This window comes from Macrotis lagotis, chromosome 5 (assembly GCF_037893015.1).
Source record: "Macrotis lagotis isolate mMagLag1 chromosome 5, bilby.v1.9.chrom.fasta, whole genome shotgun sequence".
Classification (NCBI taxonomy): domain Eukaryota; kingdom Metazoa; phylum Chordata; class Mammalia; order Peramelemorphia; family Peramelidae; genus Macrotis; species Macrotis lagotis.
Window position 1 is genome coordinate 163,884,311 of NC_133662.1, and position 15,676 is coordinate 163,899,986.

The following is a 15,676-nucleotide window of genomic DNA, read 5'->3' on the forward strand; positions in this document are numbered from 1 at the left end:
TGCAGACAACTCTGGACAAACAAGGTACATATAGAATAAATAAAAAAATCAATGGAAGGAAGGCATCAGAATGTAAAGGATCTGAGAAAGATTTCCTGTAGGAACGGACTTTTAAAGCCAGGAGATCATAGAGAGCATTCCAAACTCAAAGGACAGCCAGTAAAAATGTTCAGAATCAGGAAATATGGAGTGTCTTATTTAAAGAACAGCAAGGAGACTAATGTCACTGGATTAGAATATTTGGAGGGATTGAAGGAGAGGACATTTGGTATAAGAAGACTAGAAAGGCTGGGGATAGGAGAGACTAAGTACTGAATGGCTTTGAACACCAAGGAATTTTTTTAAATAATTTTTTTCAATTAGATAATTTTCAACACTTTTTTAAAATTCATTTATTTTTCCAACCACATGCAAAGATAGTTTTCAATAACCATTTTTTGGTAAGGTTTTGAGTTTCACATTTTTGTCCCTCTCTCTAACAGAAAGCAATCTAATATAGATTATTCATGTATAACTATGTTAAACATATTTATATATGAATCATCTTGTAAAAGAAGAATTATAATGAAAAGGAAAAAAAAGAAGGAAAACCTTTATAAAACAAAACATTTTTAAAAATTAAAAATAGTAAACTTTGTTTTATTCCATAGTTTCTTCTCTGGATGTGGATGGTATTTTCCAATACAAACCCTTTAGAATTGTCTTTCATTATTATGCTGCTAAGATGAACAAGTTCATCATAGTTGATCATCAACTAGTATTGCTTTTAATAATACCAGGGATTTTATATTTGATCCCCGAGGTTGAAGTTAACAGAGTAGGTTATAAAAACTTAAGAGAGAAGAGAATATCAAAAAGAAGCCTGTGATCAACATTGTCAAGGGTCTGCAGAGAGGTCCAGAGGGATTTCTTATAATGCTCTGCATTACAGTAGGACCATTATAAGGTTACTTGGAAACAGGATTAAGAAAATATAGAGATCCTATAGATATTCTGAAATAAACTGTCAAAAAATGACACATATCCATAGAATTATGTGGCAGATTTTGAAGTACCTAGTATTACATAATTTGTATGTTGAAATTTTAATATTTTGCAATTTTTAAAAATTATTCTTATTCAAAGGAAGAGAATAAGCATTTATATAGTACCTCTGAGTGCCAGGCACTAGGCTAAGCACTCTTTAAAAATCTGATTTCATAGAATCCTCACAATTCTGAGAGGTAGATGCTTTTTAGGAACATTTTTTTTTCCTAACTGAATTTTGTGTTTTTGTTTTTATCCTAACAGATACCTGCTAGCAGTTAAGCATATGTACTTTTTCATATTTCCTATCAAGTCCCATACTTCTCATTGCTCCGCAAATATTTAATTAAGAAGGATAAAAAGAGGGTTTTTTTCCTTTTCAAAATGACTTTTTGATCCTTCCTTACCTCTAAAACAAATCTTAAAGCTAGATAGAGAAAAAATATCCATCAAAGAGTTCTAAAGCCAACAAAACTTTGCTTTTATTTTATTTGCATTGTGTAGGGCATAAGGATAGAGACTAAATTGTATACTTAGGAAGTGGTGTCCCCAAAGCATAGGCCAATCAATAGACTCTGAAACCTTTAGTATCAAATGCAAAGTCTTTAGTTTGACTTATAGAATACTTCACAGCCTGGCTCCAAACTACTTTTCCTAGGCTTAATAGTCTTTATCCATCTTCACACAATCAAATTGGCCTTCTTACCTTCAGACAAAATATTCCATATTCTATTCTTTGTGCCCTGGGTCTTCCCAGTTGCTATTGTTTCCCTTCCCACATTACCATTTATATATTGTTATATATTTTGAGTCTTTGTATGTATCTGTTCTCATAGAATATAAGCTCCTTCAGAGCAAGAACTTTTTTGTATTGTCATAAAATAGGCCCTTAATAAATGTTTGATTGATGTCATAATACTGTGCCTCTCAGCAAATAAGTATTGACTGAATACATATTGAGTGAATTCAGTTGTTAACTTGTGTTTTTAAATATATTGATTTTGCTTTTTATGTTAGTTATAATATTGTTCCTCCTACAGTAGAATAAAAAGTTTCAGTTACAAATAATGTGTACAATTTCATGATCTTAGCTGTTTTACTCTTTCTTTTCCTCTTGACTAGTGCTAAAGATATTGTATTTAGACTAGACTGCCATTTTTGACAGCCTTTTAAAGTGTCACTAAGGTGGAGAACTCAACTTTTTAGTCAGTAATTATTACTGCTTTTAATCAATCAACAAGTATTTTTTAAGCACCTACTATTTGTCAAACCCTTGGATACAAATCTGGAAAGCTTTCTTGATACTTACCAACCATATGGTAGTAGTTCATTGTTTTAAAATTGAATGAGACTTTAGAGATCATTTATAAAATATTTTTCATTTTGTTAATGAATAGTTTAGTAAGGATAATAAGAAAATATAATCATGAGTTTGGGGTTATTGACATCAAATTATTTTTTTTGTTTTCTAGAATAATAATAACCTGGATGCCTGTTGTGCTGTTCTATCACAAGAGAGTACAAAGTATCTTTATGGTGAAGGAGACTTGAATTTTTCGGATGATTCTGGGATTGCTGGTCTACGAAATCACATGACGTCTCTCAACTTAGACTTGCAATCACAAAATATATATCACCATGGAAGGGAAGGAAGTAGAATGAATGGAAGTAGGACTCTAACTCACAGTATCAGTGATGGACACCTCCAAGGTGGTCAGTCCAACAGTGAATTATTTCAACAGGAGCCACAGACAGCACCAGCTCAAGTTCCACAGGGCTTTAATGTTTTCGGAATGCCCAACATATCTGGTGCTTCAAATTCAACACCACACCTTGGATTTCACCTAGGCAGTAAAGGAGTATCTAACCTTTCTCAACAAACTCCCAGATTCAATCCCATTATGGTAACTTTAGCCCCAAATATTCAGACTGGTCGTAATACTCCCACATCTTTGCACATACATGGTGTACCTCCACCTGGACTTAATAGTCCACAGGGAAATTCCATCTACATTAGGCCTTACATCACAACTCCTAGTGGTACAACTCGGCAGACACCTCAACATCCTGGATGGGTGTCTCAGTTTAATCCTATGCACCCTCAACAAGTCTACCAGCCTTCACAACCTAGTCCCTGGACTACTTATCCTGCATCTAATCCAGTGTCACATACCTCAACACAACAGACAAACCAGCAAGGCCATCAGACTTCTCATGTCTATATGCCTATCAGTTCACCTACTACGCCTCAACCACCAACAATTCATTCATCTGGTAGCTCACAATCTTCTGCCCACAGCCAGTTTAACATTCAGAATATCTCCACAGGACCTCGGAAAAACCAAATTGAAATCAAACTTGAACCCCCTCAAAGAAACAATTCTTCAAAACTACGTTCCTCTGGACCTCGAACCTCTAATAATCCTTCCTCTGTCAATAGCCATACATTAACTCGAAGTCAGCCCACTGTTTACATAGCTGCCAGCCCCCCAAGTACAGATGAGGTGATGTCCCGCAGTCAGCCCAAGGTCTATATTTCTGCTAATGCCACAACAGGAGATGAACAGGTTATGCGGAACCAACCCACACTCTTCATATCAACGAACTCTGGAGCATCTGCTGCTTCCAGAAATATGTCTGGGCAAGTAAGCATGGGCCCTGCCTTTATTCATCATCATCCACCCAAGAGCCGGGCAGTAGGCAGCAACTCCACTGCAACTTCTCCTCGAGTGGTAGTCACTCAGCCTAATACAAAATATACTTTTAAAATAACAGTTTCTCCAAATAAGCCCCCTGCCGTTTCACCAGGGGTGGTATCCCCAACCTTTGAGCTTACAAATCTTCTAAACCACCCTGATCATTATGTAGAGACAGAGGCCATTCAACACCTCACTGACCCTGTTTTAGCACACGTGGATAGGATCAATGAGGCACGGAAACTGAGTATGGGATCTGATGATGCTGCCTACACACAAGGTAATTCTAATACTCAAAGCAAATTATTTTCTATTGGACCTGAATTTTCTTTTAAATTAACAAACTTTTGTCAATGTTTTTTATAGTGATGTTAAAGCAAACCCAGTCATTTGAATGAGAAGCAGTTTATTTTTATTCTGTTAAACTTTTTCCAAAGAGTCTTACTATTTTATGATTGCTTAAGGTAGATCAACCTTTTGCCTTTTGTGAACCTTTTGTGCAATTTAGTACTCTTTATTTGTAACTTAAACTCAAAAATGGAAAGAAACTGGCTTCATCCAACATCTTACTAGAATATTTAGAGAAATTATCAAGGAATGATTGTATTTATTTTCTTTTTTCTTGGATTTTTTCCTCATTAAATATGATATTTAAGAAGTTAAAAGTTCTAGGATATTAAGAGTTCTTACATCTAAAAATTAATCATTCACTTACTTGTCCTTTTTAGCAATAAAAGATGGATAAGAACAAACTATTACATTTTTTTATTCTCTTGGTATACAGTATTGTTATCCCAGTGACTAGTGGCAAATTATTTCCATATTTAGGGCAGATTATTGATCCACCATGCCATACTCCATATATAACTTTTTAAACAAAACAGAGACACTGCGTTTTTTTGTACACATCTCCCTGTGCCTTAGATGCTCGATTAGAAACCATAACATTTTAAGAGATGAAGAAAGAAGAAAAGCAATAAAAGAAATAAAAATTTTAATTTCCATAAAAAGTAATTATAGTTGGAGAATTATGTGATTACTTTGCTCCATATCTTGCTTGCTCTAACCATTTATCTATCTTCCTAAGTTGTCGTGATTCTCTGATAAGTTTTCTGGAAGGATCTTACTGTATTGTCACATTTTTGTTAGTTTTACAGTAGAAATTGTGCTGAGTGAGACCTACTTACTCATTAACAATGTCACATCAGAAATATTTTTATCCCCACGTCAACCTCAGGTGATCTCATGACCAATTTCATTTTTCTCCTTATAATTTTCACCTTTTTTCCAAACTAGAATTTTTTTTTGACTCAAGCATATGTATTTCAGAATTTTTTCTTTTGTTTAGCAAGTGATTCCTAAATAGTAATTGATCTCTTTGTGAGCATAGCTAATTTTTAAACAAAATATTCTCACATTGCTGTAAGACATGCCATATTATTTAGAGGCAGCTCAATAATAATGGTCAGTGGTAATGGTGCTGTGCCTGGAGACAGAATTGAATTCAAGTCCAATCTCAGACATTACTAGCTGGGAGACCCGGGAATGAGTCATTTTACCTCTACCTGTCTCATTTCTTCATCTGTGCAGTGGAGGTAATAATAGCACCTCCCTCTCAAGTTTGTTATGAGGATCAAATAAGATGTTTGTGAAGTACTTTAAAACCATGAAGTGCTATAAATGCTAGCTATCATTTATATACATATGTGTGTGTGTGTGTATTCATTGTTTCCTGATAACTTTTTTAAAAAAATAAACTCCAAAATAGATGAATTTAGCAGAACTATATGAGTATCTTGGGGTAGCTAGATGGTACAGTAGATGTAACACTGGATTTAGAGCCAGAAAGTCTCATTTTCCTGAGTACAAATCCAGACTCACTCTAGCTTTGTGACCCTGGGCAAGTCACTGAACCCTATTTACCTCAGCTTCCTCATCTGTAAAGTTAACTGAAGAAGGAAATGACAAACGACTCCAGTATCAATGCCAGGAAAACTACGAAGGGGTCATGAAGAGTCAGATATGACTGAAAACAACTGAAAAATAACATTATTATTTTGGTCCTATAACACCATTATTCTCAACCTTTGCTATTCTTTTTAGCACTTTTGCTGTCATAGAATTAGAATTTTAGAATGAGGGAGCAGGAGGGAGACTATAAAATCATCCAGGCCAACCCCATTAAAAACATGTAAACTGATGCCCAGAGATTATATGAGCCATTTAAAATCACTTAACTGTTTACTGATAACTAACTAGTACAACAAACCAGATTTCTGGACTTCCTGATCCAGTTCTAATTTCTACTTTTCCATGCTAACTCTTATTTACAAGACAATTATGACTTAATCAGTGGTTATATTTCAGTTAGCGGCAAGTTTAATTAGTCTCTAGATCTGACAAATCTTCAGATTTTTGTCTGCCAAAATCAAGCAATTCTTCTCTTAGTTGAAAATTGTTTAAAATGAAATTGATTTAAGTAATTATAGAATTTATTGGTAAACATGTGTGTGTATGTCCACACTAAGTTCCAGTCTATAAGCTATTTTGGGGGAGTGTCCATCAGGAAAAGGAAAATATATATATATATATATATTCAGCTAGATTTGGAGTGTAGATCTCTTCTGGCCTTGTAGCCCTTTAAACTGTTTGTGCAAAACAATTCCCTAGTTGAATTCAAGTGAAAATTGACCATTTTTAGTAATTTAGGAATTGCTATACCTTTTGAACTCCCACAGTTTAATTTTTTATGGTATAATCCAAAAGTGTTAACTCATGAACTATGGCCAGTGAGTACCCTCATAAAATGTAATTAGGAATTATTTAACACAATAAACTAAAATATAATAAAACAATTTTAAATTGTGATTTTTCTAAGGCAGTATGTAACCCACAGGAATGCACTGAGTTTGATGCTATTAGTGTAGGGAGTTAGTAGATTGTAGGGCAGCCTGACTCCATTTGTGAAAATGGAGTTGTGGAAAAAAAGTTGTGGAATATTTCATTGCTATTTCAGTGGAGTGTAGAGGGCAGTCAGAGGAAACATTTTTTTCTTGAGAACTGGAAGATGTCACATACAAATTTACCTTTATTTTCTTATAATACTTGAAACCTTAATTGCTAGACAGAGAGGTATTTCAAAAATAGAAAATGTTTGTTTTGGTTTTTAAAAGATAGATTATTTGATACTTTACTGCAGTATAGTCAAAGAGGGTAGCAGAAGTAGTCTAAGTTAACTCGTGAAAGTGTTAGGGCTTTTTTCTCATCAAATGTGATACTAGAGTAAAATCCAAGAAAGAAAATTAAAGCTGAGGCTTGTAGGACCACAAGAGTCCTCAGCAAGAGTGAGTCCCAGCTAGAAGAAACAAAATGAAGATTAGCTAATAATTTCAATTTAACGGTTATAAGAGATAAGATAAGTAGTGAATCAGAAAAATGGTCAAGGATTTGCAATTTTTTCCTTTGAGACAAGACATTCATTACCACCTTTGGCTTTCCTGGTTCTATTTGCCAAAGAATATTTTCTTATAGTTTATTTTTATGTTTAAGTTCTCAGAAATCCTTCCCTTGAATCTTTGACTTCTTAGAAGTTGGAGAACCAAAAGACCACTCAGTGCAACTCATTTTATATTGTGGGAAAGTGCAGAATGAATGCTTTTTCTTTGGGGGGGGGGAGTGACAAAGCAATGGAGTTAAGTGACTTGCCCAAGGTCACACCGTTAGGTAATTATTAAGTGTCTGAGGTAAGATTTGAACTCAAATCTTCCTGACTCCAGGGCCGATGCTCTATCCACTGCACCACCTACTGCCCCTGAACTCTTCTGCTTATTTCATCACCAGTTAGGAAATCAAGACTAAATCAAATGCACTATTACAAACCTTAATAGAAAATCTTTCCATGGCAGATAAACTTTTTGTAGCATAAGAAAACATATGTATTCTCAAAATTGCAAAATATTTAAATAATATTTAAATAATATGGTCATTTTACTATTTAGAGTTATGTTCAGAATTGTCATTTTGCTATTGATCAATATTCCTCTATTGTTGAATACATGACAATTACAGTGAGAAGAATATAAACTATTAATATGTATCTTTTTTAAGGGAGAGAAAATAGAAGAAAATGAATAGTGGGGATTTCTTTGGGCTTTAATCCTTCCTTGTTATCATTAACTTCTGAAAAAAATCACAACTCTTGGCTGAAATAATAAATAGAAATAATAAAAATAGAAAAAATTGTCATGTTTTCCAAAAGAACATAAAATGAAATCCCCAGTATCACATTTTCTAACTGTTCTTTGAAATGTCTTCAACATTGTATTGTTTTATATGTGAATTTATTAAAAGTATCTTTTATAGATCCTTATCTTGATATGTTGCCATTAAAATATAGTTGAAATCATATATTTTTGGAGAATTAAGCCCATACAAGAAAGTAATAGTGTCACATCATTCTGAATAATAGAGTTGGTTTGTTTTAAAGAAATTCAGTTTTTACTTTTTAAATATATATTGTATATTGTAATATACATAGTAATTATGTAGTATACACACATATAGTATATATTATAATTTCTGACTAAAGATTCTGTTTGGACTGTTCAGTAAAAAAAAGCTATTGGTTAACATTATTAAAATTTAAACAGTTCAATTAAATTGAACAAATGTTTCAAGTCCCTACTATGCACAAACAGTATGCTAATGGTGTTAAAAACTCATGAATAAGCACTCCACATATTATTCAAATCATAAATTTTATTGTCTGTTGCAAATCACCAGTATCTATAAATAAGAAAACTCAATTTGGGGGTTTTGGGAGGGATGGATTTTTTTGATTTAGGACAGATCATCAATTCTGTGTGGGAGAGAAAATGTACTGATTTCCTTTAGAAAGTTTCATCTTTGCCTTCTAAATTTTATAGCCATCACAAGCATTGTATCAGAAAATCTGCCTCTAATGATTACATGACATTTGTACTTTGGAGTGTCCAAAGGAAAAATAGAAGCTATTTCTAGGTTATTCTTTCTCTAGTAGTTTTCATGTACCCATTATAGAATTTGACAAATTGCTCAGAAAAGTGTCTTCTTTTGAAAACATTGGTAATTGTTTCTATTAATATTCAGAATTTGGATAATTTTAATAGTTAGAAAATGGATTTATAAACAAATCATATTTACCTCACTAAAATTTAGTTTGGGATATAGATTATTATATTATAATAGAATACTTTCTCCTTTTTTTCCTTAATCCTTTTCCCTTTTGTTACTCTACTAAAAAAGCAAAATAATATAATCCAAGTTTTCTTGGCTAAAAGGTTTTTTGTTATATTAATATGCACTGAGTTATTTCTATGATATAAATATGCACTGAGTTATTTCTATGATATAAATAACTTAATAACCCATCACTCGTGAGCTAAAATGTCACATTTTTAAAATACATGTAAACATTTCATAAATCATGTCAAAAGACACAATATTCAAAGAAGTTTTAAAAGCACAAATTTTTAGGTGCTTTTTAATGCTGTATTTTTATAACTTAAAAGGGAATTGAAAATTCTTATTACCTACTCATCTTTATTCATTAAGTATTGACCAAGTACCTTGTACAAGGCAGTAGGTATGATGAAATGCAGAATCAATATGACATTGTTTCACTACCTTTTACAGGAGTGTATAGTGGTGTTTTTTTTATTTTTCTTCCCCAATATCAGTTAAAAAAATGCTTAGAGTTGCAGTAATATTAAAGAAGGTAAGAAAACTTAGTAAATCTTAATAATTCTAATAGAGAACAAAGTTAACATGGATTTAGATTGGGAAGTGCCTCTAAAGAGGCATTTGGATCAGAGGTGTCAAACACAGGCTGGCCATGCTGCCAGCAACAATTTCAGGTTCACACCCAGATTAAAAATGTAATTGGGAAATATTTACCAAAATATGCATTTTGTAGGGCAGGAGTAGGGAACCTTTTTTCTGCTAAGGGCCTTTTGGATATTTATAATGTCATTCCTGGGCTATATTTGGTCAAACATTTAATTAATTCACCTCTAAAAAAACCTAGATTTATTGAATTTTGAATCCTGCCTATAGTTTCCTTGGCAGAGCCAGCCAGACCAGTGTGGCTCCACAGTTCCTACCCCTGCTGTAGGAATGTTTATGTATGATGAAGCTCTTGCTTCTGTGAGCTTGACAACTCTGATCTAGTCCAACCCTCTGATTTTACAGGTGCACCTAAGACATAGACTGACGTCTCCCCTCTTTCTTATCTTCATTGTCTCATTTGAAAGTCTCTTCTATCCCTGAAAACCTTTCACTTGACCTACAGTCCTTTAAACTATCATCCCCTATTATCTTTTCTTCCTTTCACAGCCATAATTCTAGGGGAAAACTGCCTGTTTCTTGCCTCCATGTAACTCTCCTTTATCACACCAGATCATTGGACTTTCTGAGTTTTAGTGATATTACTCTTTAGTCTTCTCCTGACTATCTTTGTCCTCTTTGGTGACTAGGGCCCCCATTCCTTTTTCTCCCTAATCTCAAACATTCCAAGGTTCAGCTATCATCTCTTTGCAGATGATCCTGAGAGCTCTATATTGAGTCCTAGGATTTCTTCTGAACACCAAACCCCATATCACCAACTTCCTGTTGAACAGTTTAGACTGGGTATCCAAAATAGTACTCATTTTCTCCCCATAAAAACTCAGTTCCTTCCCATCTTCCCATCAGACAACGGTATACCACTCTTTCAATCACTCAGTACCTTATTGCTGTCCTCCACTCTTCAGTCTTCCCCCCTCCACATCCAGGCATTAGCCAAATCTTGTCAATTGTCCCCCCTCCCCCCCCCTTACATGCATCCTCTTATCTTCACTTAAACAGCTTTTTTTTTCCTCTGTTCACACAGCTACCACTTTAGTTCAGTTACTCATTGCTTCTTGCTTGAATTATTCTACTGGCCTCTTTTTTGGTCTCCCTGCCTTAAGTCTCTCCCCTCTCTAATCCATCTACTCTGCATAAAAGTTACTTTTTGTTTCCTTGTATATAATTTGTATTTACTTATAAAAGACAGTAGATATTTAATTGGCTGTTGATTGCCTGGATGACAGATTTATAATCTTTTATTCTGTGTGCAAAATACTATTACAGCAAAGTCATGTATACCAACACAATCAAATTTCTCCACCCCCTAAACAACATCTGCATTTTTTTCCCCTTGTTTCTGACCCTCCTTCATTGGGGACCCACCCTCATCTCATTGAAATTTATCTAAATATTTGTAATAGCCAGATTCAAAGAGGGTTAGACAGCCTCAGCTGATGGTGTTAAATGTGTATGAGCACAGCTCCTTTCTCAGGTAAATTCATATAATCAGTATATTATTCTTAAGCCATACTGTTTGTTAGACAGTAAGGAAGTCAAACTGTAGCAAACTTTTCATAGTTACCTGAAGATTTTGTCTACATTTTATTTCTTTTGCTGCATTTTACTCCTAACTAATGACCTACTGTAACAATTTTGTTACTAGAAATAAAATTTTCTAAAAAAAAAAAAGTACAATGTTATTTCTCTTACAAATTATATATCCTTTCTCAAGGAAAGGAGTGAAAATAATTTAATTTCTTAACAGTAAGGTCATGACACCACGCTCATTGTTTTTGCTTTCTCACTCTGTGTCGTAGCCTAGTGCTTGTTCTTCTCACAGTCAGTCCTATTCTTCCCAGAATACTTTGGAAGTAATGAAATAGAGAGAAGTTACAGTCAGTGTCCTCATAGTTTATTTCTCTCTCCCTGTCTTTCTCCCTCCCTCCTCCTCTTTCACTTTCCCCTTGCCTTTCTGTTCTTTCTTCTCTCCATCTTTTTGACTCATTTTTTATCAGTCTTCACATTCCCTCCCCATTAAGTACTCATTGCTTCTACCAGTGTTCAGAGCATTTTTCCCTTTTATTTGCTAATTCACTGGCTAGTAATAAAAGGCTAACATTTTTGTTCTGAATGTGAAGAGACAAAATGGTGAAGAGGACAAGAGGACAAGAATGATAATGGCATGAGTCCTTTGAACATTCTCACCTCCAAATAACCCTTAGGGGATCTAATCTTTGTAACACCTATTTTGAGAAATACTTCTGTGTAAGAACTTGATCTAAAATTTTAACCTAAAAGATGTTTTGTTTTGAATGTTTTTTCTGTGCTTTCCATATTAATTTGAACCAAAAAATTGTGCCTTTTGCAACTCAGGTTCCACAATTTTTCTAAGGTCTCTGAACCAGATATGCCCAACCTAGATCCTGTTTTGCAAGCATTTTGTAATATTTTGCAGATATCTACTCTAAAAAAGATTTAAAAGTTCTTGACTGGGGGGCTCAAGGACCACTGCCTTTTAACTAGGAGAATGCCAAGCCTCCATGTTTACCCAGTTGTTGCTTACCCTCAAGGGTATCCAAGATGGAAACTTAAAAAATTCTGGTATCATAAGCAAATAATATTCACTTGTTCTATATATGATATTTAATAGATGCAATTTGATTCAAATGTTTTTCATTATAACTTAAAAAATAATGTTATACCTTTTTGTGACTTATTTGGCCTTAGTTTGTGTTTTGAGCATGAAGAATTTAGAGGTGAGAATAGAAGGTGAATGTGTCTTGTTTTATCCTTTCTGGCTCTTTTTCCTATCTTTCTTTTTCCTTCATTAATCATCTGATAACTAGTAGAATCTGCACTTCTAATGGGTCAGTTATTCCTTGTGATAAGGGGGAAAAAAAGCAAAGGGAAAATTAAACCTATAAATTTTGTATTTTAGTGTCTGATCCTTTGCTCAGCAAGGAGAGAAGGGAATGAATATATTTTTATATATATATAGTGCCTACCGGGAGCCCAGGGTCTGTACTAAGCTCTTTTTACTAATATAATCTCATTTGATACTCTTAACCCTACCAGGTAAGTGCTATTATTACTCCAATTTACAGTTGAGGAAACTGGGGAAAACAGAGGTTAAATAATTTGTCCTGGGTTTCACCCAGGTAGTAAGTAACTAAGGCTGAACTTGAACTTGGGACTTCCTGATTCTAAGCCCTCTAGCTCCTGCTCCACCTTGCTGCCCAAGCTTACCTAACTGAACTTTGGAATCCATTGATTCCCCATTGGAATCCCCAAGATCAAACCCCAGTTAATAACTGGGTTCTGTAATATATGGTTCTGTTCAGTGACCAGGAGAGTAGTTGATTATTCATTCCCTTAAAAAAATATTGGTTTATGGGGTGGCTAGGTGGCGTAGTGGATAAAGCACTGGCCTTGGAGTCAGGAGTACCTGAGTTCAAATCCGGTCTCAGACACTTAATAATTACCTAGCTGTGTGGCCTTGGGCAAGCCACTTAACCTCATTTGCCTTGCAAAAACCTAAAAAAAAGATTGGTTTATGGAAATGTGTTTTGTACCAATTGCACATATATAACATCAAATTACTTACTTTGTCAGGAGGGGGAAGGGAACTGAAATAAGAATTTGGAACTCAACATTTTAAAAAAACAAATTTAAATGTATTTTACATGTAATCACATGTAATGTACATATCATTATTAGTTTGTTCTGCTTCATTGAATCACTGAATAAAAGAGAATTTCTCCCCTTAATCTAAAATTTCCCCCTCCCCTTACTCCCCCTTAAAAAAAAAAGAAAACTGAAGCTCACAGTTAAATGACTTACACAGGGTAGTGATAATGTCCCAGAGCTAGTATTTTGGTAGAATTAGACCAGCCCTAATATGTTCAGGAATCAAGTGTTAATGACCAATTGGTTTCTCATTTTTTGTCTTCCCAGGTTTAGTTTAGCACTTGTCACCTGGTACTTAAATGTTTATTGAATTGATTTGAATGTGGCGGATTTACATAGTCTTCTTTCAAAAGACCATTGGGAGTATTTGACTTAGATATCTAAATGATCATATTCATCCTTAGATTTGAAGAATCAGGAGTCAGTATTGTAACATGCAGATCCAAGACTCTTGATAAGAGTGGCCAATATTTATTTTAATAAATTGAAACACTTCTACTTTAGATTATTAAAATATTGTTGGCATTTAAAATGTCCCAGGATCATTAAGAAAATTTTACTTTTCAGAAATACTTATTTCTATTTCTGCTTCTAAGATTTTTCCAAGGTTTTTTTCAAGTACTACTTAATGAGTAATTAAGTAATCTGAATAGAACCTTATGTTTACTAAAAAATGTATTGCAGCTTTACTGGTACACCAGAAAGCCAGGATGGAACGGCTTCAACGAGAACTTGAGATTCAAAAGAAAAAGCTGGATAAACTAAAATCTGAGGTCAATGAAATGGAGAATAACCTAACTCGAAGACGCCTAAAAAGATCGAATTCTATATCCCAAATTCCTTCAGTAAGTTTAAATCATAAATTTCATTATCTACATATGTTAGCAAAAGACCAGGTATACCTACCCTTTCATTTAAAAAAAAAAATTTTGACTTATTTTTACAAAATTGCATTTAAAATCTTTTTTTTCCTGTTTCCAAACCTGAATTAGGCTTCCCTTTCCCCAGACTAATTTAATTTAAATATTATTTGAGGATTGAGCAGAAATCCATCTCACATGGGGTTATTTTTCAGCTTGAAGAAATGCAACAGTTAAGAAGTTGTAATAGACAACTGCAGATTGACATTGACTGTCTAACCAAAGAGATTGATCTTTTTCAAGCCAGAGGTAAAGTATTGACTTGGTGCAAAACCAGCTGAAATATATTTTAATTTACTTTCTCCTTGTTGCTAAAAAAAATTCACTTACAATTCATTATCCTATTTTCTGAATATTTGACTGTCTACTTGGAGACTTCTTTAAGGAGATTTTAGCAGTACCACCATCTTCTTAACTTGTCAGAAATTATCTTGCTATGATTGGTCTAAGCTAACTTTTTATTCATCTGATATAAGGAAAAGAAAATTTTTGAGTATTTGAAGAATTAGGGAAAAATATATTTCAGAGAGATTTTTACTAAATATTGAATTGTTTATTTATTTTTGCTTCTCTTTTTTCTTTGACCATTCAAAGCCCATTCTATTGAAGACATAAAGACAAAAGCCTCTACTTTCAGTCAAAATTGTAATAACTTATAAATTTAAAGTTCTGTACTGTACATTTTCTCCTCTATTTACTATGTATTTTCTACATGTTCTCAGTAATAAACAGCAGATATTATTATATACAGTAACTTTGTTTAGAATTTCATTTAGCCCAAGCCTAAACTTAGGGAACTAGAAAAAAGCTTGGAAAGGGGAAGAAGTCAACATAATTGAATGTTAAAAATATAGTTGGGTTTTTTTTTAAGCAAGATTTTAGAGATTTAGGTCTAAATTATTTTCAATTCTGCCACTCTTAACCTCATTTCTTAGAAGGTCTTACTGATTTACCCTTGATTCAAAATTAAGGGTAAACTCACACTTCACTGAGAGTGACTGTAATTTGAAATCAGTGGAAAAGATTACCAATATTCACATTTTGTTAATTATTAGAAAGAGAATATTTTTAAAAACAAATATTTTGAGCTTTAAAAAACCTGTCTTTTGTTTCAGGACCACATTTTAATCCCAGTGCAATTCATAACTTTTATGATAATATTGGATTTGTAGGTCCTGTGCCACCAAAGCCCAAAGGTATGTGAAAAATACTTTATTTTGAAAGAGAAAAAAATGTTAAAATCCCATGTTGTTTTTAACAACTTCTACTCTAGAAGCACATTAGTTGAGTGCCATATACTTTAATTTATTTCCATTACTGTTAAATTCCTTAAAAGAAATTTTTTTCTGGTATTATATTTGGGGAGAATTTTTTCAGAATTGTGTTAGTACAATTTCAAACTTTTGCATGCAGTTCATTTTTCCTATACATTATCCAAATATTGAGTATTACTAAATGTTCACCAAATAAAAGAATTTATGT

The 15,676-nt window shown here is 33.5% G+C and overlaps 1 protein-coding gene across 2 annotated transcripts in view; it reads left to right on the top strand.

Annotated features, from left to right (window-relative positions):
• Positions 1 to 15,676, top strand: part of TAB2 (TGF-beta activated kinase 1 (MAP3K7) binding protein 2) — a 104,320-nt gene that overhangs the window by 81,522 nt on the left and 7,122 nt on the right. The window contains exons 3-6 of one of the 2 annotated variants that reach the window (XM_074187798.1): positions 2,499 to 4,002; positions 13,959 to 14,119; positions 14,350 to 14,443; positions 15,310 to 15,390. In XM_074187798.1, the coding sequence (XP_074043899.1) occupies positions 2,499 to 4,002; positions 13,959 to 14,119; positions 14,350 to 14,443; positions 15,310 to 15,390 (1,840 nt within the window). The remainder of the gene's footprint in view (positions 1 to 2,498; positions 4,003 to 13,958; positions 14,120 to 14,349; positions 14,444 to 15,309; positions 15,391 to 15,676) is intronic. The other variant, XM_074187799.1, reaches the window with a different exon arrangement.